General features: G+C 43.3%; 1 protein-coding gene across 3 annotated transcripts in view; it reads right to left on the minus strand.

Moving 5' to 3' along the window:
• The window catches only part of LOC138296101 (zinc finger protein 282-like), a 672,699-nt gene that overhangs the window by 422,543 nt on the left and 222,871 nt on the right, over positions 1–27,285 (minus strand). For all 3 annotated transcript variants that reach the window (XM_069234955.1, XM_069234956.1, XM_069234954.1), the window contains exons 3-5: positions 26,152–26,256; positions 21,099–21,206; positions 6,518–6,628 (exon numbers count right to left, since the gene is read on the minus strand). In XM_069234955.1, the coding sequence (XP_069091056.1) occupies positions 6,518–6,628; positions 21,099–21,206; positions 26,152–26,256 (324 nt within the window). The remainder of the gene's footprint in view (positions 1–6,517; positions 6,629–21,098; positions 21,207–26,151; positions 26,257–27,285) is intronic.

A 27,285-nucleotide genomic window follows, 5' to 3' on the forward strand; every position in this document is an offset into this window, starting at 1 on the left:
GGCTTGTGGAGTGAATACGCCTCTGCCCCAGATAACCAGGTCTTCACCTACTCTCTGTTTACCCGCTCAATTTCAACTAGAGCCCTTCTAAACAGAGCTTTGGCGCTTCCAAAGCTTCCGGCCCGCTTGTATCGTAATAAAGCTTCTTTAACCCAACCGCCAACATATTATCAGCGCCTGCATTCCATGAAATGAAAGACAATGGCGTTGTGAGAGGGTATTTTATAAAAAATAAAGAATGTTAGCAACACATAAACAGGGTATACTTTACAATTTCATGGTACACATCTTGTTGTTATTTGGACAGTTTGTTGACTTTTCATTGCATATTCATAATCTGCTACATACATTACTAGGGGCCTGGCAGATACTTTGCCTCAGCATCACAACTTTCGATATTTTTACAGCTATAAACTCAATGGATCTAGAAAGGACTTCCCGTTCACCCCCCCTTTAACTCTGTACACTCAGAATACGGACGGCATTCAAAAGATCGTACAATGCTCTGTTGTACAACACAAAACCTTTATTTCTGAAGTAATGTTCGGTCAGAAGTTCCAAGGCGATATGTAAGCTGGTCATCGGTGATAGCATTAACTCCCTCATGTGGCTTTTGTATGCGCTCCAGTATTCAACCGTTGTAAGTAGCCATGCAATGACACACCAGTTGGCTATGCACGTAGGACTGTCATACTGCATCGCTGTGGGCAGCCCACCAAGCATCAGATCGCTCAGAGTTACATGTTGTATTTCAGCTATTCTTTCTTTGAGCAACACATATACCAATCTGGCAATACATATGTGTCCTGGATGTAACTCAGAATCATTAAACAGATACGACCACAGCACAAAAAGCATGAACAGTAGTACAACACAGGTGCAAATTTCGGTATGACAGATCTGTTGATGAATAGTGCAATACTCTTCTCTGTGTTCCAGAAAGATATTTATTTGGATCAATAGTTGTGTTTCGATGAACACAGCCAATCAAGCACAGCCAACACGTGTTTTGTCACACAGTGACTTTTTCAAGTCTAGACTGGAGACGAGTGGATAAAGTATCCAACTAGAAAAGATGAAGTAACAGAGCTGTATTCGTATCCTAATTAGATGAGTGAGGAAGTATGTTGTTCCGGTGTCAAAAAATATATAAGTACACCAAAGGTTAGTATTGTCCGTATGTACAGAAAGTAGTAGAGTCCTAAGTAAGCGAAGAATCAAAAGACCTTGGTAAGTCCTGTTATTGCTCTTTGTACCGCCACTGGAAGGGTCAGAAGCATCTTGAGCACAGACATTCTGATGCTTGGCCTAAAAGTGAATAAGTTTGTAGTTAAATAATACAATAATGACATGATACCGGGGGACTCATCATTTATTAAAGCAGTTTTTGTGGGCTAAAGAGCAGACTTATCTATTTTTAAAATAAATATCACACATACGTCGTTCTATAGCCCTTTCTGCCATTCTTCTAACAAAATACGTACACAAACCATGCATGGAACAGAGTTTTGAGCATGAATCACTCCACCATTGGATCGCTTTGAGCATGGTCTACAAGACCTTAACCATATCAGAGTCATTTTTTTTTTCCCTCGGACCAACCATACACCAACCTTAACAGTTTATATACTTTGTTGGGTTTGTTGGGTTTGTTCGGGTATAGCAAGCTACACATATGAGCATTGTTTTTGAAGTTTATGAGTCATATAGACACTTGTGAGCCTACTGCTGCAGATCATTAATTTTATGGTAGGTTATAACAGTCACTTTTGACACATGTGCTCACAACATTCGCAGCAAAACCTTCAACAGGCCCTATGGCATCGTAGGGTATGCCTGGGGCTTCCTTTTCAAAATCTGCGATATTCTGGTTACAAACATATTTCTTATGCAGCTCTTTGCTTTGGATTGTGGAACTTTGGCAAAGTCCCCTCTACCACGGCTCTTTTTTCTGATTCTTTCTACAGTTCAAAAAAGAAAACAAGACAGACTATTATTTAAAAATAAAATATAGCTGTATATACGGTATAAGTAAGTGTCTATAATGATTTTTACTAACCTCGTCATTTTCGTATGACTTGGCGGCAGATCAGAAATCTTGAGTCTCGCTGAGGCCCATCGAGGCATTACTGGCGTCAAAGTTTGCATGCAGCTTTTGCACAACGATGGACTCTGGGGCTGATTCCTCCAGAAACCCCATATCTTCATAGATTCTTCATCTTCCAGGTCGATTAAATTGTTTTGAGCATTTGCTTCATTACTCGAGGCTTCACTGTAGATGTTGGAACTCTTAATAGGGGATATCAGTTGTGGTAAATCCTTGAGGCTGAGCGTTTTAATCTGCTGGCAGTGCTCCTTGTCCAAACCAGTGATGTTATGACCACCCTCTTTAAGGTCTCTCTGCTGCGTGCTCTGCTCCATTGCCACTGGTGTCAGGCTACGATAATATATCAATAGTGTTCAAACCACCATCAGAGGGCGTCTTTTTGATGAGATGGTTGTATCTCTTCGTAATGACCGAGCAATCTCTTTCTGGAGGACAGCTCCTGGGTTTGGCATAGGTTGCTTAGGAGCTTCTTATGTGTATTCTAAGCATTAAAAAAGGGGCACAATCCTCTACAACACATCATGGGCACCTGATCTCCAGGGGCTGTGGTTCGTTGAGGGCTGCTGCATGGCCCTAGCTATGTGGTAGAACCATGAGCATGTGACTAGCATGTATCAAGGGTGATGTCACAACACGTGACCCAACACGGTCATGTGCTCCCCCCCACCACCCTCCCAGGAAGTGACGTCACTGCCATGGGAGTTCCCCTAGGTGTCCGGAAGTCCTGGTAACAGAAGTTACGTCACTTCAATGGGAGGGACAAACGTCACTTTTTGTATGATGGCAGGAGGTGTTCCTCCTTACTACTTGTGACCATTTCAGAAATACACAGGTTTCCTTGATACCCAATTTTCACTCTGTATATTTCACAATATGAACTGGTCTATACTCAGTATACAAAGAAAAACCATTGTATGGTGAAGCTCAGTTGATGGCTCTTGGTAACTTGGGTTCATGGAAAACCTACAAACCCTATATCACCGTCACCAGAAGGGACTGGCGGATATAATGGCATATAGGTTTTGTAAATCACCCACATTGACAAAAACATACAGATGAAAAAGTTGTCAGAAATTGCCGTTTTTTCATACACATTTTCAATATTTCTTTATCTCAATAGTTACTTTATTTGGGAAAACTTTGAGGGATCTACACATATGACCACTTGCTGAATTCAGACTTTCTTCTATGTTTCAGAAATCTATAGCTTTTCTGGATCACCCATAGGTTTCACACCAGTTTCCATCACAAACTGGAATTAGGTTGAGAACACACAAAATAGGAACAATGGGCTACCTCTTTGAAAAATACCAAAACTGTGGTACAAAAAATCGTTTTTTAATCAGCTATGCATATTTCTGAAAGCTGGGAAGATGGTGACTTTAACACAGCAAACGGTTCGTTGATGCCATTTTTATGAAAAAAACATACACTTTTATGCAGTGCTTTTTTCCTATTTTTCCCCCAAAAATAAAAAATTAGCTCTATTTTGGCTATTTTCTCAGTCCCCCTCAGGAGAATCCACAAACCCTGGATACCTTTATAATCCCCAGAATGTTGGAAATGCCCCAAATAGCCACAAAAAGGCTTAGGTGGGGGGGGGGGGGGGGGGGGGAGGGTACTTGGTGTGTGTTAGTTATCAGCAAAAAGGTTAAGACTTATTTCTAGATATTCTTGGATTCCTAGTAGTTTAAGCACCAGGAAAAAACTATGGGTGTCAGTACAAATAAATAAGTAAATACATACATAGCGGATAGGCAGAGCCCTGTGCGACAATCTATTGTGGTGCCCCTCCTCATGACCTCCTCCTCCTCGGATTCCCGCACTATTATCCCGCAAAAAAGCCCCTCATCTCTCCACAGCTGCTCGCTCACATACATTTAATTTGTTTTAAAGTGCTGGTAAAAGCCATCTTTACTAATCCACTCAGCTATTCACATGAAATACCCATCTGTTCTTTGTAACCTGCATATTAACCCTCTGCGCTACTTTTTGGCAAGTCAAAACTGCCACTAGCCAAATCTCTGATCTCTCTCTCTCTCTCTATCAGGAGCATTAATCACATGAGTTATCTTGACATTTTTATTTTTGCCTGACAGCTGGAGCACATGGAATTCTGCTTCAGGTACTTTTAAATTGTAAGTTATTGCTAAACACAGCACCCTCCCACCCCACGTCAGTGCCCACCTTCCAGGACAGCGCCCAGTGAAGCCGCACCTGTCGCCCCACCTAAAGCCGGCCTTGCTGGTAGGTTAAACCTTGAAGTGCTTTATAAATACTTTTCACATTGACTGTAAGTGAAGCCCGAATGTTTTGTTCCAAGCTACCAGGGGGTTAAGCACAGGTTATTTTGGGGTTTGCTTGTGATTTCTCCCCGACAGAAACTGTGGTTGCTGCTTCAGTAGGGTCCCATCCCCCTCAACTCTTAACCTAAAGGGCAACAATGATGCTAGATTGTAACATGCTTTTAATTGGAAATATGACTACCATGTATTGTGGGAAAGAGAACCAGGGTAATAACAAGTGGTAAAGCTCAGTAACCTAGTGAAATATACCTATGATTCACAGCTTGTTACAATGGCAAGAAGCAAAGTACAATATACTTGTGTTCTCAGTAAAAAAAACAGGCCACGCAGCAAGGATTCTGACATCTGTGACACAGCAGAAGCAGTGTTTATTCGATACAATGTGCTCCCCTGCAATAAATTCCAAAACAATTCTGCCACAAGAAATAACACCCATTTTAAATACTAACAAAAGGGCTATCAATGATGTTGTGACCGGTCACAGCCAAGGAAAGAAAATACCACTGCCAATGGTGCTATGACCACCTCTTCACTGAGGCTCAGCGATTCTGGCTCCTGCTAAAACCCTCTGTTCTTGTTACCGTGGCCCCTGGAAGTCCTAGGTTCTGCTCAACCTCACTGGCCTTTCAAGGACTGCATTGCAACTTACAGCATTATCAGGTACTGCTCTGTCCCACCCTAAAAGCTCCTGTGACACTTGCTATAAAATGTATGTTTAACAATGAGTGCTCGGGAGCTCCGCTGATGCACTCGCCTAGCTGATCATTTTTTACGCATAGTGCCCAGCATCAATCAACCCAGCATGGTTAAGTTTATCAAAAGGTTATAAAGGGCCAATGCATAACCCTTTGGGACACTAACAATGTAGAGCCTCATTACTCCCAGCAGTACCATTATCAATGCGACCACCATTACCATCACTGCCACTGCCAGTACCAGCGTGACCATCACTGCAGCTGCTACCATCACCAATTTATCAGCACCATTACAGGCACTACAACCATTACCGCCAACTCAGCCATCAACACCGATACCATTACTGCTACCCCACAACCACTATTACACCCACAGCAACACACTTATGTATTTTGTTTTTGTGGCAGCATATGTGCTGTGTGCGTGTCTAAAAAGCTCACCACCTTGAATGCCTCTCAGAACAAGTGCAGTCAGGAAACACTTAGAATGGAGACAAAGAGGCAGGGGTGGCTCCTTCGCTATAGCGAAGGAGTGTCGCTCCCCTGGCTGAGCCAGCAGCAGAAAAATAATACCATAGTCGTTTTAGTTTTCTGCTGCTGGCTCAGCCAGCAGTGTAGGGAGGGGTGGAGCTGGGCCAGGGAGATGGGATGAGAAGGGAATGCACCTAAGTGCACATGTGTGTTTGGCCGGCCGTCTCAGGTCGTCCAAACACATATGCGCACTTAGGTTTCTCCAGCCCAGCTGTGTTTTACAGCTGGGCTGGAGAAACTGCACAGACCCCAGGGCTGTGTCTGAGCTGGAACAGGAGTGAGGCAGCAGGAGACGGCAGTAAGGTAAGTTTTTTATTTCCCCCTCTGCCCCCTGCCCCTCCCCTTCAGATCTGCAGCGGCCGCAGCTGCAAAGAGGTGCAAAACACAACAGCAACAAGCCTTCTCCGTTTATGCACCCAGGATCAGGGAGGCCATCACTGTATACGCAAATAATTAGGACAGAAGCAAACCAGCTGGAATGTAGGAAACGCTTCTTTAAAGGACACTACCTTAAAATGCAGGAACGGTCCACCTCCACTTTCTCACTGTATCTTTGCTTCTGATCCTGTACACCGCTCCCCTGCCTTTTGGCTACATTCATTCTATACAAATATCACATATACACATGCAAGAAAAAAGATTATGTGGGCATGTGTGCACTAGCACTAATAAAACAAGCCTTGGCACAGCCAATATGCCTGGCTTGAATATGGTGAACTCATGCAGACAGCGTTCCTGCATCTCTCTGCTTGATTGTTAACAATTTTAAGCCAAAACTACTGCCTTTTCTAATGTTTATCTTCATTGTAAAAAGGAAGAGGAAGCAATTATCTTTTCAATCTCAACGATAAAAGAAGTCAAGAATCTACGTGACATACCTGATGATGCACTGGTGCCGTTTTCTCCATCTTCTTTTTGGCTAAGATTCATCAAAGGGCTATCAGACTCATCTTTTTTCTTCAAAGCAAGGTCTGTATTTAGAATTCCTGCTAATTAAGGGATATGTTTACAAGTTAAATGCAATAAGAACACAGTTAAGTGTAACAGCTCGTAGATGTGTAAGTAAACACTTCAAACTTGAATATTATTTAGCCTTTGTAGGTCCACACATATTTCTCGCTGATTCTCTTATTTTTGAGCTCCTCTAGTATTTATCAACATTGTTTTTAAAATTAATTTCAAAATAATCAATAGTTTGAATGTAATGCTAAATTTACATTGTGTGGATAAGATACCTCAGTTGTTTTAACTATGGACTCAGCTGTCATGACACATAGCCTTTTATTTTTATTGTGGAAGGATTGAGCAATGGTGGCATAATGCACTGCTAGATTGACTGTTTACACTGAAAAATAGCAATTAGTAGTTAAACTTCAGAGGCATTCTCCTATCTACCTCACTACTACTTTTTGCCTCTGGAAACAGCTAACCATGAAGAGAAACTAATGGAGGTGCAGGTATAGTGGTTTATAAAGCAAACCACATAAATTGGAGAAGAAAGTCTTACTAAACAAAGTATGAATCGTTGAAGCTTCCAAAAGAAAAGTTGTGGCCAGCCAATGAGTCGCCCTGCAGAGTTCTCTCTTTATTTAACTTCTTTAACTTACAATTTAACTGTATTTTGTTTCATGTTTTTGTAACCAGCTGAAGAGTCTGACCTCTTAGGCAGGTCGGACTGGGCTACACGGCAATCAGGCAGTGCCCGATGGGCTGTTGTGAGAGATGAGTGTGAGGGCTGGTTTCTAGGTTTTGCCTGCACAGCGCTTGTGCTGCGCTTGTGAAATCTACTGTATTTATTATAAATCTTAAAAGGGGCTTACATTCCCCCCTTGCTTTCCCTTAGTTCCTGGGCTTGCCACCTACGTTTCCTCTGTTTCTATTGGCTGTTGCACTATTTCCTGCATTTACCAATGCTTGTTCCTCGTATGTTTGCGCTTATCAGTGCTGCTAGGTCCAAGCACTGTGTTCATCCGCTTTGGTTTTGGAACTTCTTTTCTTAACTGATTTGCTACTTTACAGATAGCGCGAACACCACAGAAGGTACCGGAGCGCTTCATGTACATGAAGAGATTAAAGGGTTTGCACAGAAACACATGATGATGTGCCTCACACTGAGACCCGAACCATGATTGCAATGGCACTCGCCACTCCCCCGGAGGCAATGCTCACTCACGAGTCCCCCCAGGGCCGAAGGAGGCATCTACTCTAGTGCCCCCTTTTGATGGGTGGCTGGCACTTGTTTTAACCTACTTTTACAACATCTGAAACTTACCTACAACGTTCCACAGGTTTTCCGGGTTAAGAAAAATAAATTGTGAAAGGCTAGATCATCAACAGTCCGTTCTGGAGGGGGTTGTAGTTAACTCATGCAGGAAAGCTATCACGTCCTGCGTCCAGGCTCTCTGTGACTACATTTATGGCGCTGCGCTCTCTCACCAGCTGATGCAAGATACATTTCTCTCAGGATAAGAAGTTCAAGGGCCTGAAGGCTGTGGTACCCTGTCCCCACTTATGTCAGCAGATTCTCCTGCTGCTCAGCCTCGGCTGTGTCATGGCAGTCAGACCTGGAGGTAAGCAGCCGCGTCCTCGGACTTCGGGTGTTTTTTGTCGCTTCTCCAGGCTTTGAGGCTGATTACACGCTTTACCTTGTGCCCTGTGTTCTGTCATTGTTTGGAAACACTAAACGCGGTACCACGGAACTTATTTCTGGATAGCTTCTGCAGTTGCACAAACTTTCCACATTTGGAACGTCTCTCTGCTCTGCTCCTGTTCAGCACCGGTTAACGGAGCTCTGCTGACCGAGCTGCCAGCTCGGACTAGGGGGGTCGTGTGTGACATGCTCCGTGCCGGCATAGCTGAACTGCAGCACAGGCTCCAAAAGTTATCGGCACCGCTGTGCCCAACACAGTAATGCTCAGAGGACATGCAAGGCAGCTGGTGTGTTCGTTCTGCACTATTGATCATGGATGAGATACTCACATGTGGAACAGCGAAATTTACCATTTGTATAATCTATACTACCAGCATGAACTAACGCAGAGCACCCAATACCGATGTGCAGCTCTTTCATTGGTCTCTGTAGCCCAGATCCTCGTGTTTGTCACCTGGGAGTTCATCTAATTGGATGCTAAAGGCGAATGCAATGGTATTTGAAGTGTTCTGTTGTATTTGTGAATCTTAACCTAACGCACGCTTACTGTGCATTCTAGCTGTCCACTTTGTTTGAAAGGTTTAGCAAAAAATGTTTGAGTTTCATTCAATTTCCTAGATGCAGACCACTGACTTGCCCACAAGACTAAACTGCAGTGTCCAATGACACTTTTGTTCTGCAAGGCTCGTCCCACTGGGGGCGCCATGCGCAAGTTTATTTGCCGTGATAAGGGGGGAAATGTGCAAATAAGTTTGAGGCTATGTAAGAATAAGTACATAGATGTTTTCAAATCGCACCTGTGCATAACTTCTGCGTGTGGGTGACAAGTTCTCAGGAGTGTTTGTCTTGGTGATGATAGATGCATGAGTCATGCTTTTATTTTCAACTTGTAATTCTCACACCAGTTGCTTGTTCAGTGATTAGTGAACAGTTTCAGGTGGGCCCATGACTTTTGAGTCTACAACACTTTGCATCCTTGGTCGTTGTGTATATAGGTTTCAAAGGCCTTATCATGAAGATGTCAAGTGGACCCACGTCACGTGTGACACCCTAAGCCATGCCTAGTGTTCTAGCCCATAGCATGTTGAAATCTGTGACTTGTAGCTCAGGATTTACCCTGCGAAGAGCTGTGTCCTAGAAAGCTGGGACTCGTTGAAGGCGTCACTCGTCACATCAGGCCAACTGGTGGCTAATTAACAAGTCACTGCAGGGGGCGTGGTCAGGCAAGATGGCCGACAGGGGATGAGACTCAGAGCTTCCAGGCCGGTTCTTCACTATTGCCATAAATCCTACAACATCCTGCAATCTGCGAGCCACACGTATACTGACACAGTGACTCGAGGACCCGGAGCCTGGTGGGATTCTGAGCAGGGGCCGCATTGGGAGATGGTGCGGCCATGTGGAGTGGAGGGGCCTATGTCTAAAGAGGAGAAGCGGGCCCGAGTGGAGGCCACATCTGGGTGATTAGCCATTCCTATTGTCTCTCCAGCTATGTGAGACACGGGGGCTGGGCTGCTGTGGCCCCCTGACAACCCCGGGTGGGCGGCCGATGTGACTGCGGTCGGCGAGGAGGTTGTGAAAGTGTGGAGTCCCCACCTGTGACTGGCGTTATCTCCGAGGTCCGGTGGATGTGCCTGAGAATTGCAGGGGTGGAGCGGGGGCTCCCATCAAGCCCGCAGTGAGGTGTGACTTGGGGCCGCAGGGGAAACGGATGCTGGAGTGGAGCCTTTAATCCTAGCCTGGGGGCCTGAACACACACCGAACAGTAGTGCAGCAGAGGAGCATAGGGCTGCGTGTGGAGAGGGGCCTGTGTCACCATAGGAGAGGGCCCCACCGATTGCGGCAGGTGCCAACCACATTGCAGTATGTGCTGGCGAGATTCTGCTGCGCCCTCTCGCGCGCTCTGGACAAAATCCTGAAATGCACTGGTACAGCAGACGGAGGAGTGCACTCTATGGGGGGAGAGACCATGGCCCCGCATCAGGCTGCTACACAGGATAGACTGCGCAGGCGGGCACTCGGGCCTGCAATGGCTGTTATATTTTGGCCCACCAGAAGCAAGAAACAGACTGTACACACAAGGACCAGAGCGTGAGCTAGCGCAAGATCGTAGGCATTCCTTGAGGTGCGCCTGTGCCCGACTCCCCACTGACCGGCGGTATCTAGGCCTTTATACCCAAAGATCGGACTAACCCCCTACAGTATCCTGTACATGCCTCTCCTGACTAGACACTTGAGAGCATAAAGGTGAACCGCAGAACATTTCATTCCCCATCCACGGCATCTGAAAGGGTGCTCCCTTGGTGTCCTTCGTAGCTGTGCGCCCTCTTGGAGCCCGTTGCGGACTTGGCGGTGGAGCATGTGGGGGCGCAGGGCTGTTCGACTTGAACTGGTGGCAACTGCTAGACTAATTTGTAAGTGTACTACGCTGCTGGGAGCTCGTTCTTTCTGTACCTAAACTGTATTCGGTGGGGAGAGTGCCTTACAGCCGCTCTTGCATTCAAGAGCACCAACAAGGACCTGGTGAAAGCCTTCGTGGTGGAAAGGGTACACAGAGCAATGGTGCTGCAGCTGCCACCGGGGCTTTGCCAAGAGCCATAAGAGCCAAGATTCTAAATTATTGAGATAGATAGTGCATCTTTCGAGTGGCTCAAGAGCGGCAGGCCCCACTTTATGGAACTAGCAAGATCGCCATGTACCCAGACTATACTAAACAAGTGCAGGAACAACACAAGTCGTTTCTGGGTGTCAAGCAAAAGCTACAGGTGCCACAACTACAGTACATGCTTCTGTTTCCTGCCAGACTGAAGGTTCTTGCGCAAGGGAAAGCACATTTTTTCAACAGCCCAGAGGAGGTGTGGGAGTGGCTGGAAATCCGGGGGGATGCGATTCCACGATACTCCGGCCGCGTTCACAAATGTTCTTGGGGCAGTTGCTCTAGAGGTGGTTCCTGATGTCGTGGCCCAACAGGAGACAATCCTAACACATCCCACCCGGAGGTGCGGGGGTCAGAGTTGATGGAGGTGGTACCCTGCGGCTCTACAAAGAGGAGACTCAAGAGGTGGTGTAGGAGGTCAATATGCTGCCAACACCGGATGACACTGAACTAAGGGGCCCTAGCCCAGCATCAAACTTTGTGCCGGATACCTTGGTCGCCCCGGAGGCGGGGAACGTTGCAGAAGTATGAGTGAAAAGATGGTTATAATCAATTGCCCACTGTTGCAATCACGCATTGTGAGAGTGTGGGGGTGGTGGGGTAGGCAGCTACGGGAAGGTCGGGTTAGATGGGGTGTGCCAGCGCTGTGCTGCGATTGGTGCACCCCGAGGATGCACTGCCTGTTGAGCTGTGCCTGTGCTTGTTATTGAACCCGGAGTGACATGAATGAATAAAAGTGGAATATGTACAGTAATTGGCTGGGTGTAGATTGACGTGTCTTAAAGGTGGGCAACAGGTCAGAAAGCTGTTCAGTTCTATGAGTTAGCTGGTCCTGTTGGAATGGCTGGGATACCGTGCAAATCCTGGCACATAGGTGGGGGTGGGCATGGATGGTCAAGTGGTTGCACTATATATGCCTGTGAGAGAGGTGGGGAATTGGTATTGTGTTACTTGTTAATGTTTGACAGATGGCAACAGATAGTGGGTATCTTAGAATGGCAGGGGACTGGTAGGCAATTAATAAGTGTTGTGTCTTATGATGGGGGGTGGCTTTAAACTCTTGACTTGAAACGTTCGAGGGTTAGGGACCTATACTAAGCGATTCTTAAAGAGGCACAAAATATCCATAGCCGGCTTGCAGGAAAATGCATTTGGATGATGCAGGCACAGCACACTGTATTAAGAAATAGCGAGGACAACTATTTCACTCTTCATACTCGACCTAGACAGGGGTATGCTGTTTTGGGTGATGCCCAGTGTTCCATTCTCCCTTATATATCTGGAGGCTGATGTGGGTTGGAGATATGTGTTGATGTGGGGTATACTGGATGGTTGTGAGATGACCTTCTTGAATACAAATGTGCCAAATAATGATAAACCTACCTTTTTTTCATAATATCCAAGATTTGCTAATGCGTGAGGTGGACGCGCCAATTCTGTGGCTCAGTGATTTTAATTGAATTTTGGAAGCTGAACTGGACAGGGCACCCCCTAGAGTAGGTACTAAACCCTTAATGACTACCTCCCTCAGAGATGTAATATGTGGGACTAGTGGCCATTTGGCGTACCTGTCACCCACAACGGCAGGTATTCACCTGTTATTCTGCCACACACAACACTTACAGTCAACTGGACAGGATACTAGAGGTGGGATATTCACGACAGGAAGACATCGAGGTGACTCATGTGGCGCAACTTCTCTCAGATCACTTCCCTGTAAGCTGTGCACTGCAGTGGAGTGGCCATGGGTGCAACATACACCTCAGAAAATGTGTAGCTTGAGATTTATGACACACGACTGATTTTATTTATTACAGCTTTTCTATTACTTCAACATCGTTTTTTGTTTATTTCAATATGTTTCATTGACATTTTTCATAACAAGTACGACAATTTCCAGAGACGTCCTGTACAACAAACATTATATGACAGATAATATCACAAAATAGAGTTAGCCATCCATGCGTTTTGAAAATCCTCTACTTAGATTGCTTCTCTGGAAGCCAACTAAAATTAGAGAGGAGTGAAGATCAGAATAGAAAGGTAAAGGGAGATAGAATGTGAAGGGGCTGCAGAAAGGATTAAGGAGCTCTGATTTTTGTAGACAGAGGCCCAGGATAATCCATAGGCCTCTGGAAGAATCATGTTCACATTCTTTATTGAGTACCACATCACGTTCATATTCTTTATGGAGTACAACGTGCCTCAGGAAACAGACCCAAGTCCGTCATGTGTGGTGTGAAATGCTTTTTTAGTCTTTCCAATTGCAAAGGATTATTTTGATCCCAGGAGTAATTAGTAGGTCCAAGCAGCGGCGGCTCCTCCTCCATGGCGGACGAGTGTCACCCTCTCCACCCCCCGCCAGCAGCTGCAAAACCTGAAAAATAAATGATAATAAACCATGTTTATTATCGTTTTATTTTTCAACTACTTGGGGCCATGGGGGGTGACAGGCAGGGAGGGGGAGTGGTGTGCACTCCCCTCAGTGTGCATTTGGGTTTGGACAGCCGTCTCAGGACTGCCAAACCCATATAAGCACAAGTTCTCTCCAACCTGAGCTGTTTCTGCGTTTGAGACAGCACGCACAGGCCCCCAGTCTGCCTGGGAGCACAAATCAAGGGCGCTCAGGCCAATCCTTATGCTGCTCTCATGCTGACAGCAGCATGAGAGCGGCGTTAGGATTGGCTGCAGGGCTGGCTGGTAGCATGTGCCTGACGAGCAGCGATGATGGGCAGAGAAGGTTTTTTTTCTCCGTTTTGTGCCCCCTTCCTCTGCCACTTTACCCCTATTGAGCTGCAACTGGATCCAGCAGTAAAACGTCATTGGTTTCCAATAGTAAGGGTGGAGTGTACCACCAAGGACTCAGAGCAGTGTTTTTTAGGATTGAGTACAATATAACAAGGGAGATTTTATTAAGCATTGTGGTTATTTCGTCCCAAAAACGTTTAAGTAATTTGCAATGGAAAAACATACGTTTGTGTTATTTAGGTAGCTACAGCATTTGTTCGAGTTACAAAGTCCTAGTTTAAAGAGTTTGTGTAGAGTCCAAACATATCTCTGTATTGTGCAATATTTACAGTGGAAGATGATGGGTGAAAATTTTGACTTAGTAACATATTTCCATACATTTGCCCATTGAGAATAAGAGGGAGTCTTTTCTCCTGAGTTACTGCAGACGGTTTCCCATTTCTTTGGCTATTTAGTTTTACTACTAGATTTTTTTAGGATAGCAGTTTGTATATTTTCGCAACTTGATGACTTTTCAAGCGAAGTTTGTTTGATTCGATCAGGTTTTGAAAAATTAGATTTTTATTCAGGGCCACTTAAAGTACAAGGACATCAGAAAGGCAGTGTATGGGAGATTGTGTTACATTCATAAAGTGGCAAAGGAAACAGGGTTTCCCTTATTTATTAAATCTTTCACATAGTGTAAACGTTTTGTAATCCACTCTTGCCAAAATGGCAATTTACCTTCATTTTTAAAATAGATAGTTGAAAGCAGAGTTACCTCATTTGATCGTATTTAGTTTGTATAAGTATTTAAGAGCTCCAATAGAGTCTTTCAAAAAGCTGTAAGAATGTTTACCTTTTTAGTGCTTCATGGTTAGGATACCCATTATATTAGTGGAGTTTAAAAAAGGCACATTAGTATTTAAAGAAATGTGGGGAATTGATGCCATCGTCTTCTTATTTGTTCTGATTTTATTTGTAGCGATTCATGAAATTTGAAATTGTTTTGTCTACCAATTTATAGAAGGGCAGGGATGAGTGAAGTGGGAACAAACTTGTGACAGAGTTATCTGAGGGGGAGGGGTCAGTCATCATGTTGATACAATATCAACTGAGAACCAGGTAATACATTTAGGAGACTAAGCATCAGTCATATTTTGAATTTTATATATGGTTTATTTTTCCATATTATCTTTAGTGAGTTTTGAAAGAGTAAACAAAAGTGTTTCATGTTTTTGGTTGCCATTTCAGATTAGTATTTTGAGTGATATCCGAGGTACATAGATTATTTAAGGAGAAGACCTCTGTTTTGTTCTTATATGAGTGTAACCTGAAACCTTAGCATACGCTGTAATTATGTCCAATTTAGCTTGGATCACACCTTGTTTGCATCCTCAGAAAATATCAAGACATAGTCGGCATAGGCAGTAAGCTTCTGGATACTGGAGTCAAGTGGGATACCCTTGATCGCTGCATTTCAACGGATATTCATTAGTGGCAGTTCATTCATTAATAGAAAGAAATAGAAAGAAAATGGCAATAAGGAGCAACCTTGTTGTGTACCATGGGACAGAACAGCTGGAATTTGTCAAAGAGGGTGTAATTAATTCTGGTTAAAATATAGGGTAAAAGCTATGCATTTTAATTTAGGACTCAGGTTAAATTATCTTAACACAGCTTGGAGGAAGGTCCAAAAGAGTTTTAAAGAATACTTTCTCGACATAGACAACCACTGCCACTCTTGGTGAGGACAGTCATTTTGCATTTTCAATTACATGTGAAAATAATCAGATGTCATCTGTAGCCAGTCTTCCTTTTATAAATCCAGTTTGGGACAGGTGATTTAGGGATACAAGATGTTTCTCTAGTCTGAATGCCAAAAGTTTAGCAAATATTTTACACCCTAATTCAGTAGAGAAATTGGTCTATTTTTTGTCTAGGGGGTGTCTATTGTCTTTATGGATCACCACTATTGTGGCTTCTGCGAAGTTAGGTCCTATAGACCCAGTAGGTGCATAATGTGCAAGTAACTTTTCCATGTGGTTCGCTAGCTGGGGGTCAAAGGTTTTGTAGAAGCTGACAAGAAATCCGTCCTGTCCAGACGCTTTTTCATTTTTAAGGGAGTTAATAGCCGTAATGATTTCTGATTTAGTAACCTGATTGTTGAATTTTAATTGTGCCTCATCATTTGATGTTGAGATATGAATATTATTTAGGTAGTTCTGGCAGTCAGCATAATTTATATTAGTAGTTGGATTATCAAGATTTGTATATAGTAATCATGGAACACCTCTGTAATTTCCTTACTATCTGTTGTAGTTCCTTCCCCTTCAGTTCTTATTGCTGTAATGCAGGAGTTTATGTCTCTTATTTTGAGGTAACTGGCAAGTATTTTCCCATCCTTTTCTGAATTCACATACATTTTTGTACTAACGTTGTTTCCCCATATGTGAGCTCTACTGCTAATCAGTTTTTGTAACTGTACTTTACAGTTTTTAATTTAATGTCTAAACTTATTTTCCTTTAATTAACAGGTGTTGTTTAATTTCTGATTCCAATCCATTTAACCTTTTGTTATTGCTTTTATTTTTATCTGACATTAGGCGTATTATTTGTTTCCTTTCAGTAGCCTTCATCGATTCCCAAATTGCTTCAGGTGAGGGAAGAGGGGATTCATTTTCTGTAAAGTAATTAAAGGTTGCTTGTGTAAGCTTCCCTTTGGAATCTAGGTCATTCACAATTCCCTTGTTCATCTTCCATAGGTTTTCCTTTTTAGTTGAAATAGTTACCTATAAGGAGACAAAGGGCCTGATTTGGAGTTTGGCGGATGGTGTTACTCCGTCACAAATATGACGGATATCCAGTCCACCGTATTACGATTCCATTATATCTTTTGGAGTAAACCGTCTGCCAAACTCTAAATCAGACCCAAAGACATGGTCTGAGATTAGTATTGGTTCTGTTTTAGGTTTGGAGGAGTCTGGGGTGAAAATGTAATTCACTAAACAGCAGTTCTTAGTCTTGTAACTTCTGTGGGCTCTCAATTAATCATTGGTGGAACTCAGAGGCCCCCACAAAAGAAATTTTGGAAACCGTGGACCCCCACCAAGTCATTTTTGGGAGGCAGGGACCCTGGTTAAGCATTTTGAAGATCTGAACTACAAAACAATGCACACAAAATATAGAAACAAGCATTCATCAAACAAATACACAAATTATGAAATATATTAATTCACAAAGGTACAAAGAATAACATTGTTAATTATAGTGGGAAGGTTGGAGCTCTTCTAAATTCAACTGAGGCCACTCATTGTCCATATTGTATTCTGTTTGATGCATTTGCACTGCTTCCTGTTGGACCTTACCCTTTTTTGCAGGGTTATCCCTAAAACCTTTTGCCTTCTTCCTCCTATTTTGTCTGACTTGTTTTTGTTGCTTTTAGGGCACTTTACCACTGCTGACCAGTGCTAAAGTGCAAAAGATCTCTGTCTAAATTGTATTGGTGATTGGTTTCTCCATGATTGGCATCTCTGATGTAATAGTAAGCCTCTAGTAAAGTGCACTATGTGTGCCCACGGCCTGTAAATCGAACGCCACTAGTGGGCCTGCAGTACTGATTGTGCCACCCTCATGAGTAGCCATGTAAACATATCTCAGGCCTGCCATTGCAGTGTCTGCGTGTGCCGTTTTAAACTGCCAGTGCGACCTGGCAAGTGCACCCACTTGCCAGGCTAAAACCTTCCCTTTTATTACCTGTAAGTAACCCCTAAGGTAGGTCCAAGGAAGCCCCATGAGCAGGGTGGCGTATTTAAAAGGTAGGACATGAACTGTGGTGTTTTACATGTCCTGATAGTGAAAGACTGCTAAATTTGTTTTTCACTATTGCAAGGCCTCTCTTACCCATAGGTAACATGGGGATTGCCTTGAAATATCTTTTAAGTGTAATTTCCCATTGAGACCAGATAGAGATATGGAGTTTGGGGTCTCTGCACTCAACTTAAAAATACATTTTTTGGTGAAGATGTTTTTTTAATAGTAAGTTTGAAAATGCAACTTAGAGAAAGTGGGTTTTTTCTTGTTTAACCATTTTGTGCATCTGCCTATCTGTGGAATACACATCTGTATGACAGTTGGGCTGTTTGTGAATTCACTCTAGACAGTCACATAAATGGAGCTGAGGTGTGCCTTGCGTATCCTGATGGCTCATCACCAGGCTGATGGGTCTTCCAGAGCTAGAGTGGTGGGAGGAGCCGACACTTGCATCAGAATAGAACTGTTACTGCCCTTACACAAAGCAGTCTCCAACCCCCTGTAGTGTGTCTATGGCCAGGGCAGGGAACGGGAGGGTCTTGTGCACTACAAAGACTTCTCTTTGAAGTTTGCCTACTTCAAAGACAGAAATGGGTATAAGTACTGGACCTCTGACACCACAGGATTAGAACACTTGTATTCTGCCAGGAAAAATAACTGGATGCTGTAGGAGGAACTGCCACTCAGCCTGTTGCTTTGTTGTGCTGGCCTGCTGCTTGCTGCTTCTGTCCTGGGAGTGAAAGGACTGGGCTTGGCTTTCTAAATACTGCTTTCCTAAGTTCTCCAAGGGCTTGAACTGAGCTTGCCTCCTCTTAAGAAGTCTCAGGGCCATCAAATATTTTTCTTGGCAGGGCCTGGGCTCTCTTGCAGGGAGTCCTGATTCACCAAGTGGTGCCAAATCCATTTCTTGGGCCCTTGGAAGTGAGCTCTGGTGCAACTAAGAATAAATTAAGCTTATTGATTCCGGAGCGACTTTGGAACAAAGGACGCTCCCTGACTCCGCGCTGCCACCTATACCGGAGCCCTGGTCCCCACTGAGTGCAACAACGTGCAACACAGGCCGACGCTGCTGCAGCGCCTCTGAAGTCCCGCCACAGTGTGAGTCCCCAGTGACGTGTCACTGATGTCCGTGACACCCAACGCCGACTCCGCTGCAGAACCTGTGGCCCTGTGGTGTGATCACGACTTGACCTGCTGGATTCCGCCAGGTCATAACCAGTTGACGGTTCACCAACGACGACGCAACACCTCCCTTGCAACCCTAAGGAACCAACGCCTCACCTTCCCTGCCTAGCAGTAAGGAACCGACACTTCACCTCCCCGGTAGCAGTAAGGAACTGAGCAATGCCTCACCTCTCTTACCCTGTGCAATGTCTTTCTTTCCACATCGTTTTCCAAGGTACTGGACCTGGGGTCTGTGCGACTCTGTGACCGTCCTGATCTCCTTCACAAGTGGCGTCAGACTGTTGGGAACAACTCCGTCAAGATGCTGTGACAGCCATAGTTGGAGCTATTGTGTTTCTAAGCACTTTACTAAGAGTTAATCTTTGAAAATCCATATCTTTACTTGTGTATGTTGGATTTTTGTCATTTTGGCCTTGTTGTTCTCAGATAAATATTGGCTATTTCGTTAAACTGTTATGGAGTACCTTTGAGGTGTTTTCACTGTGTTACTGTGTGTGTGTGTACAAATACTTTTCACATTGCCTCTGAGATAGGCCTGACTGCTTGAGCCAAGCTACCAAGGGGGTGAGTATGGGTTATCTTAGCTGTGTGACTCCCTTACCCTGACTAGAGTGAGGGTCCTTACTTGGACAGGGTGCAAACCACTGTCAACTAGAGACCCCATTTCTAACATTTCCACAAATCTGAGGATACTAACAATTATCCGGAGTTCCAAAAAGCACCCAAGACCATGGCTATTCGACTGAGTCCATTGGTCCCTGCAAGCGTCTGGATACCCTCTAGGGTGATTAGCTGTGCTATACAAAAGGAATGATTGATTGATCAATTGTGATATCCATTGTTCGAAGACAGAGACACAGGACTCCACATCCTTCTCTACATGTTCATGTTTCCAGGGTCCATTGCCTTTCGTGAGTGTGGGGTGACTTTCTTTGATGAGAGGTTTGTGTTTTCATCTTCCAGTCTACTTATTCTTGATTATACTTCCCCTATACCTGAGAAAAGGAAATTAATGTTGTTTCTCAATCCTGCCATTTCTGCTTGCAAGAGGTCTGCATTGCTTTTAGTGTTTTGTGTTAGTCGTGGAGAGCAGCTGGTGCTGCAAGATTAAATTCGTGTTTGAGCTGGTGTTAGCTTCTTACTTATTTTTGATGGGTGAATATATAAAGTGGGTAGATATTGCTTAGCCCTTTTGAGAGCTGATTGTTGATCTTCATTTTCCTTTTCTTATCCTTTTCTTTATGATGTTTTTGTCTGCCATTGACAATACAACAGTGTTACATTTCTCTGTTTAAAAAAATAAATGGTGGATTGTATCAGAGAAAACCTAAATAATTGTATATGGTATAGGAGTATACCAGAAAAAAACAAGATAACCTCACAGAAATTAAGGACAGGATCCCAGGTCGAATTTTGAGGGGGAATGGCCTCCTGAGCGGATGACACATTATCACCGGTTTGACACAAGAATGATACAAGATTGTCTCAATGATGATACAGCAAAGTATGGTGTGACTGCCTGATGTGGCTGTGTCAAAAGTGTACAAGAATACTGAGATAATGTGCTGTGTCTTGATATAAGTTGAGGGAAACCAACTGTCTTCTTCCTAGTATTTTGTGTGGTATGAGTCAGTTATTGGGGTATATTGGACCCTAGTCCAGCTACTGGTCTTGAGCTACTTGTTTTATTTATTGTTCCGTTCCTTTGCTGTATTTTGTCTACTTTTATGTTCTTCTATTTGGGCATTCCCAGATGGTAGCAGGGAGCAGTCAAGTAGAATAACAGTAAGCAAACCCTTTAATTATGATGTCACGCTGTAGGTAAGAAATCTCACACTGGAGGTGCATTGTCGACAATGCAGCGCAATGGTGAGGATGTGGAGATCCAAAATTATCAGGGCTGTACCCACACGTACTGTTTTCTAGATGGAGAGGTGGGGCAATCATCCACGCTACCAGCCAGACAATGCAGCTGTCTTACCTCTATCAGCAGTGCCTGTATGTCCGTTGCACTGTCCTCTGAGACCTAAGCAGTACGTCATTTTGTGAAGAGAAAAGTTGGAACAAGCACATTTTTTCACCAGCGTGCTCATCTCACAAGACAGCTACATTATTACACTGGAGTAGCGCAGAGAATTTCAGTAGCATGGTTTATTCTGTTCAACAAGCTGTGGTATGTTTTAATGCATAGTAATTCACCTCCAGTCTCTCGTTTTGGAGGGAGCTTCCCATCTAGGCGGCCATCTTCCATGGGCTCAGACAACACTCCCCATACTTGAAAATAGTTTGAGGGACATGAATCAGACAGATTTATCTAAACTCTGGCCCCTTCTAGGAAGAATTCTAAATCATTATCATTGTGAAATTTTATTAACATCACACATAAAAGAATTTCTCAAGGTTCGAACACCGTTAACATGCAACTTACCACTGTTACAGCTATCTGTTTCTTTTGCACAATGCACATCCCTGCCATTCTCATCCTCCTCCTGCTTAATCCGAAGTAAAATGTCCGGGCAGACATTTGCGTAGCAAGCTGTGAAGAGGAGATCAGAGGTACAGGTAAGAAAACTGTAGCGGGTTTTAAACTGGGGTCCACTACTCCTACTTAGTGTGTCCACCACTGTTTAGACAATTAAATAATATTAGCAGATTAATAAAGTATATACAGATGAAAAAGCAATAAGTAAAATGAAAATTTTAAAAGACTTTGGAAATGTGAAGGACTTTGAAACCAGAGGCTAAAAATTAAGTTGGTATCCTTAGCTTGATTCACATGAGCAGGGCTGATTAAGGAAACAGAATCTGCTATGGACGATTAGTGTCCTCATCTGAAGCACTGACATGCGCCGAAATTAAACAGAACATGCATTAGGAGCATAAAAGATGAAGTGATAAGTCTAGCATTTTACTCCGAACTATGGAAATAATTTTGAAAATCTCCATCCTACCTATTAAAATTAAAATGTTGACTTTTGTGTAATATTTTCTAAAGTAATATATTTCATTATTCTTTTGCTTGTTGTATACTAGTTTCTGTATTTTTGAGCATTGTTTGAGGTTTGCTTGTTAGAAATTGCTAAGTAGGAGTCCCCGTCTTCTAGTAGTGGGAAGGTGGCGGTCAACAGAAGTGAAATGATTAAGAATGGCAGGACTTGGGCATTGATTTTCTGGCACATATAATTAATTTCTAGACACATATCCAAACAGATGCCTGGATAAGAGTTTCTTTGCTGGCCTGGCATTGTTTTTAGGTCTGGAATTATCCAAGACCTTTTCAATTTTCTGAAATGATATCTATATTATACTTACTTAAAGGAGCTTTCAGCCACCTCCCTTCTTCTAGTGGTCTGTTGTTGTGTCATTCACATTTAGTTTCCTACCCCTACAGAATACAGCATGAGGCAATGGGTCAGCCTATTTGTGCCATTAGTTACCTAAATTTTGAGTGACTGTATTTTGCTTTTTCACCATGAGCACATCCGTACATAAAATAGTACCCTTCAGTGTCAGTGTTTTTGTTTTCACTTTATAATCACTTTAGCGTTGCCTTTGTGTTTAGAGCACGAGGTGAAAGCAGGCCTTTTCTACCAAATATGAGCACAGGCTACATTTCACATTTATTCAGTTCTTGTCTTCTGCCAATGCAGTTGTAAATTCCTTTTTGAGTCTCCTTTGTTTTCGGACTGCTGGTATTTCACAGCATAGCGGATTGCGTCCATTTGAAACAGTTCTATATTAAGGTATGCTCAATATCACACAAGCAAGTTCATAAGCTAAGAATCCTTCACAACACATTTATTCTTGACTCAATTTCACCAATGGTTCTTTAATAAACTTCACCCAGAAGGAAAATCAGCCTTTTTCACTTACTTGCAGCACTTGTAGCACTATTTTGGGCGAAGCCTACCAGACAGCGCAGGTGTTTTGCTTACGACTTCTGATGGGCATTCTGAAAGTTTCCCTGGGAATGCATTTCATCCATTGCTGACCATTAGCTTTGTGGTCGGTAACTCACATTTGCTTGCTTTCTATTTGCTGGCTTTATTTGTCTTAGGCAGTCCAGCTTCAGCTCGTCCCTTCCATTGCCATAAACATATTCACTGTATTCTTCCACAGACTCACTTTTTGTAAACAGGTCTTTAAATTTGTTCTTTTCTTGTCACATTGGCTGTGCATTCAAAGTCAGAGGTCAAATGTCAGCAGGCTCTGTCTTGTGGGAGCTTGGTGTTTACTTTTCTTTCTCTGACTTCACAGTGAGATAAAATATGTGACAATCCTGCTGAGTACCCATGTGAGGGAAGGGGGCATAGGATTTTTTTCTCCAGCACATAGCAAATGAACTGTGCTGATGTTTCAGAATATATCAGTTAGTACAAATAAAGCAATTATTTTTGTAATTATGAAGTGTGGTGGAAACAAATATTTGAATGCAATCAAAACACATTAGTACACTAGGTGATGACATTTGCCCACATTATTTTTTGTGTGCAGTACAACCATATTACGGTCCAAATGTAATAGTTATTTCAATTAAAAATGTGTTGTCTGTAATAGCAGAGCGCTACCACACATGCATATTCCACATTACGCCATTCTATGACACTTCAGCTACGACATGCTACTTCTCTCTATGCTCCTCACTCTACTACCCTCCCCTTCCCTCCCCACACCACTTACCCCACTCAAATCTAGCCCTCTCCACTCTACCCCACACTACAATCTAACCCATTCCACTACAATCTAACCCAGTCTACCTCACTCTGTTACAGTCTACTCCACTCAACTCCACCAAATGTACCCAACGCCAATTTACCCCAACCCACTCCACCCATCTATCCCACTCCAATTTACCCCACCCCACTTCAGTCTACACCATTCCACCCCAATGCACCCCACTCCACTCCAATCTACCCCAATCCACTCAATCTAACCCAATCAACCTCATTCCACTCCATTCCAATCTGCTGCACTACACTCAAATCTACCCCTCTTTGCTTCAATCTACCCACTCCAATCCACCCTAATGCACCAGACTCCAACTACACCTATCTACTTCACTGCAATCTGATTCCACTCCTATCTACCCCACTCCACTCTAATCTACCATGTCCAATCTACCCCTATACATTTCAATTAAATCCACGGCAAACTCCACTGGAATCTATCCCACTCCTCTCCAATCTACCCCACTCCACCACAAACCACCCCACTCCACTCTACCACAAACTACCCCATTCCACTCCAATCTATCACTCTCCAATTCACCTAATCTACCCCACTCTACTCCAGTCTAACACACTCCACCCTACCCCAATAAACCCTACTCCACTCTATCCCTCGCCAATTCACCCCAGTCCAATTTACTCCTATCTACTCCACTCCAATCTATACTACTCCACCACACTCCACCCCACTCCAATCTACCCCTCCGTATTCTACCCCACTCCAATCTACCCCATTCCAGTCCAATCTATCCCACTCCTACCTACCCCACTCCATTCCAGTATGCTCTATCTTAATCCACCCAATCTACCACACTCCACTCTCATCGACTCCACTTCATTGTACTCCCAATCTACCCCACTTCACTCTTCCCCAATCTATCTCACTCCAATCTGGACTCCACTCCAATCTACCCCACTCCAATCCACCCAATATCCCCACTCCACTCTAAACCATGCTACCACACTCCATTACCATCTCCCCAATCCACCCCACTTCTCTCCAGTAGACCACACACCACTCAAATTTACCCCACTCCAGTCCAATCTAACCAACTCCACCTCTCTCCAATCTACTTCACTCCACCCCAAGCTATCCCAATCCAATCTACCCCACTCTAATCTACCAAAATCTACTCCACCCCACTCTAATCTACTCCATTCAAACTCAATCTATTCTACTCAACCCCACTTCAATCTACCCCATCTCAATCCACCCCACACCACTCTATCCAACTCCACTCCAATCTACCCCACTTCAATCTACCCCACTCCAAACTACCTCATTCCAATCTATCCCACTCCACCCAAATGTACACCACCCCACTCCAATCTACCCTTCTATAATCCACCCAATCGACCCCACTCCAATCAACCTCACTCCACCCCACTCTAATCTACTCCATTTTAACCCAATCGATTCCATTCAAACCCACTCCAATCTATCCCATCCCAATCTACCCCACACCACTCTATCCAACTCCAATCCAATCTATCACACTCCAATTCACCTAATCTACCCCACTCTACTCCAGTCTAACACACTCCACACCACCCCAATAAACCCTACTCCACTCTATCCCTCGCCAATTCACCCCAGTCCAATCTACTCCTATCTACTCCACTCCAATCTATACCACTCCACAGCAGCCACACTAGTGTACAACATGGCCAAACACATTGCCAAAGCCAATAGCTCTTGCATAGGCGAGAGCTATTGCCTTTGCCAAAGCGTGCTTTAATTATTTCCTATTTTCCTCCATTATTTCTTTCTTTCTGTCTTTATTTCTTCTTGTTTCTTTTTTTCCTTCTTTTGTCCTTCACTCTTGCCTTCTTTCCATCCTTTTCATCTTCGTTCTATTACTTTCACTTGCTTTTCTCTTTCTTTCCATCTTTCTATCTTTCCTTCTTCCTTTCTTTCTCCTTTTCTTTTTCCTTACTTTTGTGACTTTCTTCCCATCTTTCTTCCCTATATTGTTTCCTTCTTTAGCTTTTTCTTGCTTTCATTCCATCTTTCTTTTCTTCCTTTTTTCTTCCTGTCTTTCTAGTCATCTTTCTATCTTCCCTTCTTTCATTCTCTTTCCTTCTCAGCTTTCTTTCTTTCTTTTTTCTTTCTTCCCTTCTTTCTTTCTCTTTCTATCCTTCTCTTCCATTCTTTTTTTTCCCTTCTTTTCATTCATCTTTCTTTCCCTTTTTCCTTCTTTCTTTGTTCTTGCCTTCTCACTTCAATTACATTACATTACATTACTTTGTTTCATTCTTGTTCCCATTCTTTTTTTTCTTTCTTTCTTTCTTTGTCATATTCAAGAGCCTGGCAGCCAATGGCAGAATTAATGTTTTTTTAAGTCTGTGTTAGCCAAGACCTTTTGGTTTTACTACTATTATGTGTATGAAATAGTTACTTGGAGGGATTTTCAGCAACATTTCATCAGTTTGTCTGTCTCACTCACATCTTTCTCCGACGCACTCAAGCATGCATCACAGGTCAATGCGTCAGCTCATTTCAGCCACTGGCTGGCATGACAATAAGTTTGGGCCCTTTCAAAATGAGCACATCCGCACAAAGTAGTTCCCTTCAGTGCTAAGAAATACTATGGTAATGCGTACTTTTCTTTAACATCCAAAAACATTTTTGACTTCAATCAATGTTTTTTTAGACTGACAGACACCACGCAGCTTCCTGAACAATAAGGTTTTGCAAAAAACATGAAAAAACAAGAACGAGTTTTAACAATGCTGTTATAAATGTGTACTCACAAGTTAAGCGATCGCTGATGCCCGCCCTTCTGTCTAGATCCCGGGCGTGAGGCTCTTCTTGTTTGTAAATCCGGACCATGGTGTCAGGATTAGTAATTTGATACCCTGTAACCAGAAGGAAAATTACTTTTACTATCCACTTATTTTTAAATACCAAAATACGTATAATTTTCATGGTTTTAGTTTATTTAAAAAAAAATTAAGCCTATCTGAAAAAACATGTTAGGGCTAATTCACGCAGCTTTTTTCAGTCACAAGCCACATTTCCACGCGGAACGAATGGGTCTCCATGCATTCAAAACCCAAAAAGGACTGCGAAAGGGTGAAGGGATTGCTTCCCAAATTGTCCTTGCACTTTAATCACATTGAATCAAAATAATAATGAAAATATATTTAGCAAAATAATTACTACTGTATTCTGTGACATTCTCTCTCCAAGGTTTAATTGAGAGCAATTTATTTTCTTGACCAGACATTACGATCACACCAAAGTTCCATACTTGTTTTTGTAATATGCATGCAGAACCCTGCGGCTAGGGAATAGAATGTCACATTAGCTTTTCATAATTACCAGCCTTTACTCTGCATGATAAAAACAAATAAACAAAGGTTGTCAGTGTGGCGTATGACTGAAAATGCAAGCTTGACTGTTACATTGTGAATTTGTGAACCAGAGTTTGGGCCTGATTTATAACTCAGCATACTTGTTACTCCATCACAACGGTGATAGATATCCTGTACGCCGAAATCTAAGTGCCTGATTTAGAGTTTGGCGGAGGGGATACTCCGTCACAAACATGATGGGTATTGTGTCCGCCGTATTACGATGTCCATGGACAATAATGGAATCGTAATATGGCGGACGGGATATCTGTCACATTTATGATGGAGTAATCCCCTCCGCCAAACTCTAAATCAGGCTTTAAATCCCATAGAATAGAATGGGATTTAGATTTTGGAGGACGGGATATCCGTCACTGTTGTGACAGAGTAACCCATCTGCCGAGTTCTAATTCAGGCCATCTGTCTACTTCTAACAAGGTGGAATGTTGCAGTGCGCACAGACAGCTCTGATTTGCAAGCTAAGAGGGCAGCTGATGTGGGCAACAGACCCCAGGAGGCAACATAAATAGG

The sequence above is a fragment of the Pleurodeles waltl genome, chromosome 5, assembly GCF_031143425.1.
Source record: "Pleurodeles waltl isolate 20211129_DDA chromosome 5, aPleWal1.hap1.20221129, whole genome shotgun sequence".
In the NCBI taxonomy this organism is placed as follows: domain Eukaryota; kingdom Metazoa; phylum Chordata; class Amphibia; order Caudata; family Salamandridae; genus Pleurodeles; species Pleurodeles waltl.